The 3,584-nt window shown below is 36.3% G+C and overlaps 1 protein-coding gene across 1 annotated transcript; it reads right to left on the bottom strand.

Annotated features, from left to right (window-relative positions):
• Positions 1-449: 449 nt before the first annotated feature.
• LOC114535684 lies at positions 450-2,695 on the bottom strand. Its single transcript, XM_028556981.1, has 2 exons — positions 2,657-2,695; positions 450-2,363 (listed from the first exon to the last, which is right to left on the bottom strand). The coding sequence occupies exons 1-2, from the start codon at positions 2,664-2,666 to the stop codon at positions 862-864; spliced, it is 1,512 nt and encodes a 503-aa protein (XP_028412782.1). The 5' UTR covers positions 2,667-2,695; the 3' UTR covers positions 450-861.
• Positions 2,696-3,584: the final 889 nt, after the last annotated feature.

Here is a 3,584-nt window from a genome sequence, read left to right as displayed (position 1 = left end):
TTTTTCGTATTCAGTTTATAAAATTATTTTAAAAGATTTTGATTTTGATTTTTGACTTTATTTTTCTTGAAGTATGAGCCTGCCATCCAATGAGATACTTCATTCCATACAAAACCATTAACGTCAAATTGTCCACACTCGGTGATGTCCTGGAGGGGGGTGGGGCTGGGAGGATGTGAGTCACAACCAATGATAATTACTAGAGCCTAAAAGCTCCTTATTTAAAATCGGGTATAACCGTGTATAAGTTTGTACCCAATTTTACTTAAAGAACCTGTGTTTCATCCATTTGGTTAGGGTCCTGCAAAATACCGTTCTACTAATAAAAATGACATTATAATTTAGTTCATGATTGTGTACAGTTGCAATACTACCAACTAGAAACTACGACGTTTTCTACTACCAATGCAGGAAAAAAATTAAAAATTACACAGATTTAGTTACTTCGTTAATACATCAAAATCATTAACTATACATTAACTACAGCTACCATAGAGTAATTAAAATTTTAGAAAATATAATGGACCCTCCAAAACGGTTTTACTTCGAAACATTTTATCGGACACACAGGAATATTTCGTTTGCGGAGAGCCCATTGTTTGTTACTATATTTTGACATGATCTTGATGCCTGCGGATAAATTTCGTGAAAAATTTAAGGTGAGGAATATTTGCATGTTTATATTGAGCAAAAATTTGCTGTTTATTATTACACTGTTGGTTGATAAGAAAATTATGGTTCTAAATTGTTACCATAAGATTTACGCAATGTCATTCCAGTTATGAAAAAGGTTAATTCGAGTGATTTATTATCAATTGACAAGTTATTGAGTAAATATTGTAGAGTATAGGTTAATTAATGTCAGGAAATAAAATACGTGATCCATTCAAACTTATTTTCCGCTTTTTCAAATGTGATCACCGACTTGGATGAATACAACCTGCAATTGTTTCTTTCACTGGAGCAGGAAGATTTCGCACTGCAGAAACTGAAAACATCACAAGAAGAATCCTGGTCACATGTTTTCCTGCACGATTTCGCATCAACCGTTGTGGTACTATTCGGACGAGCTTGGGTTGAAACACGAAGATTTTTCACCTTAAAATCTTTCTTATCATCCCTAATCTTGGTAGGAAATATTATTATCTTCGCTTTGGCATTCGATTTATCCGGGATAATATGTTCCTGATTTGCGTCATAAAAAAAGCAATTGTCACTTGACGTGGTTGTATAAACTATAGCCAAGCAGTGAAGGTGTTCGAAGCATCTTGAAATACAAGATGATTCTGTTGCAGCTGTGAATTTTGAAATGTCATTTGGGAGAGTATAATGGTTTATTATAATTCCCACGGAGACGGATTCGTCACAATTATTCACAGTTCCTGCAAGGAGTAATTGTTTGCAATAAGATTTTTCAATTCCAACTAACTTCTTTCTTAAGAAATCGTAATTGATCCCAGTGCCTTTCATAAACACACTTGTAAATAGATTAGAGATTGGTTGAATTTTATAGGATGTTGGTACAGGATTTTCTTTGACAGTTGCTGCCCAGTAAGCAGCCTCCCCGTTGCTTGGTGGAGCTGCCCCAACAGTAACTGTCGTTGTTTCAACTTCTTTAGAGAATTGTGAGGCCGCTTCTCTTTCACTTTTGTCTAAACTAAATCCTCCACTGACGCTGATTAAACCAGAATAACTTGCTTGCGCTGAAACACTGATGGATCTCGAGGACGCTGTTTTGTACGACTGTGAACTCATGCTGTATTGTTTCAGAAACCGTGCTCCAAATACCACAGTTGTTGGAAAATGTGTCCCGTAATACTTCACAAATTTTATTAAGTTGGCTGTTGTATGGTTTTTTTCTAATGATTTCGCTGAGCGGATGAACCCTGGATGTAGAGGTGGAGGGTCAGTGAAATCAACTCTACTGAAGTAATAAGAACATTTCGCTGAAGATGTAATGTATACTTTCTCTCCTGACGAGACTTCAGATGAGGTTTTCTTGTAGCTTGAGCTAGCAGAAAAACTAAAAGCACCAAAACCACCACTTGCTGAGACTGATGTTGAAAGAGATTTGTGTAGTTCAAACGTATTCTGTATGATCGTCGAGGCGAAAGATGTTACACAGGATACATCAGGGATGACAGACAAACCTTTAGGAATACTGTAACGACAATCGGCTGTTTGTTGATCTTTACTGTAATCAGCAGAGAATATTTGATGGGCGAAACCAGGATCATGACCATTAGAATTGGGGTAACCTTTGATAATATCATACCCCAGGAAAGCGTAATCCAAATCTGGGAAAGTGTTTCTGAGATTTGGGTTTTGGTTCGTATCTGAGCATTGCCGAATAGTTTTTGTTCCTAGAAAATATTGCGAAACATTTTAGTACTTTTATACTTTGGTATATATACAGTAGCGTAGCCAGCCTGTCGATTTGTCCCGCTATGCTAATATTTTAGTGTTCACTGACCGCTGTGAAAACAATAGATTTCTAAAGACATGAATAATTATAATAGCTCGAAATTTATATAGGGCGACATAATCGTCAGGCTGGCTACGCCACTGTATATATAGAAATTTATTTTGGCAGAAACACTTTCACGCTTTTGCTACGGCAAAACAACAAAGGCAACCTTGCTCAATGTCAACTTACCAAAATGCATATGAAGATCCGTCTTTTTGCTTTCATCAACGCGCTCGGTCTAATCAGAAGAGTTCGAAAATAAGCAGTAAACTCGTAATCTATACGCAATTCAAATATAGTCGGGCCTGGTTCACACCCGCTCCTAAGAATCGGGGATCCATTGTATTACTTTCCGATAGAGTATAGACAAAGCATTTTGCACACCAGTGACCTCAGAAAAAGGGAATCCCAAATTCTTATGACACTTTAGGATTCTTAAGTGTGAACCAAGCTTTAGTCTGACCCTCAAAATACGAATATGGATAGTTGAGTCATTACCTCTTATTTAGAGAAACTGCACTCCAGATAAAATATGATAGAAATATTGCCCCGGTTAGTAATATCCCGATGAGAAGACACTTCACATATCTCTTCCATATCTACAATCAAAATTTATGCGAATTCGAGTCAGGATCAGTGGGGGGGTGTCATGCAAACTTATGCTTTATTGACCAACGCGTCAATAATGAAAATGTCAAACTATCAATGAACCTAAGAAATTAGTTAATAAAAAATTAGTTTGTTAACATTGGGTGAGCTGGAGCATGTGTCAAATTCTAAAACTAAATTCAAACTTGAACTTGTTTATAATCAAATCGAGGAATGTGATTATGTGAAGCACTCCATGTGGCTGCTAGTATATATATATATGTCGCGAGGAATTCGACAGCCATTCGGAAGATTAGTTACCCTTTAACCTCGGAGATTCTTACACTCGAGAATTTCACAAGTCATGCATGTTTACTTCTCACTTATGAAAAACATATTAATTTATTACATTAAAATAAAATACCTTTACTTTCATGAAATGAAAGTAACCTGAAGGCCACCCATCTTGTTCATCAGTTTTTCGTTTTCCCTGAAGTTCCATTTCTTCGATTTGCTTTTTTAATTGAAC

This window comes from Dendronephthya gigantea, unplaced genomic scaffold, assembly GCF_004324835.1.
Source record: "Dendronephthya gigantea isolate DGI-Jeju-01 unplaced genomic scaffold, DenGig_1.0 000122F, whole genome shotgun sequence".
Lineage (NCBI taxonomy): Eukaryota > Metazoa > Cnidaria > Anthozoa > Malacalcyonacea > Nephtheidae > Dendronephthya > Dendronephthya gigantea.
Note: the sequence above shows the minus strand (reverse complement) of the source record. Positions and strands in the feature narration are given on the sequence as shown.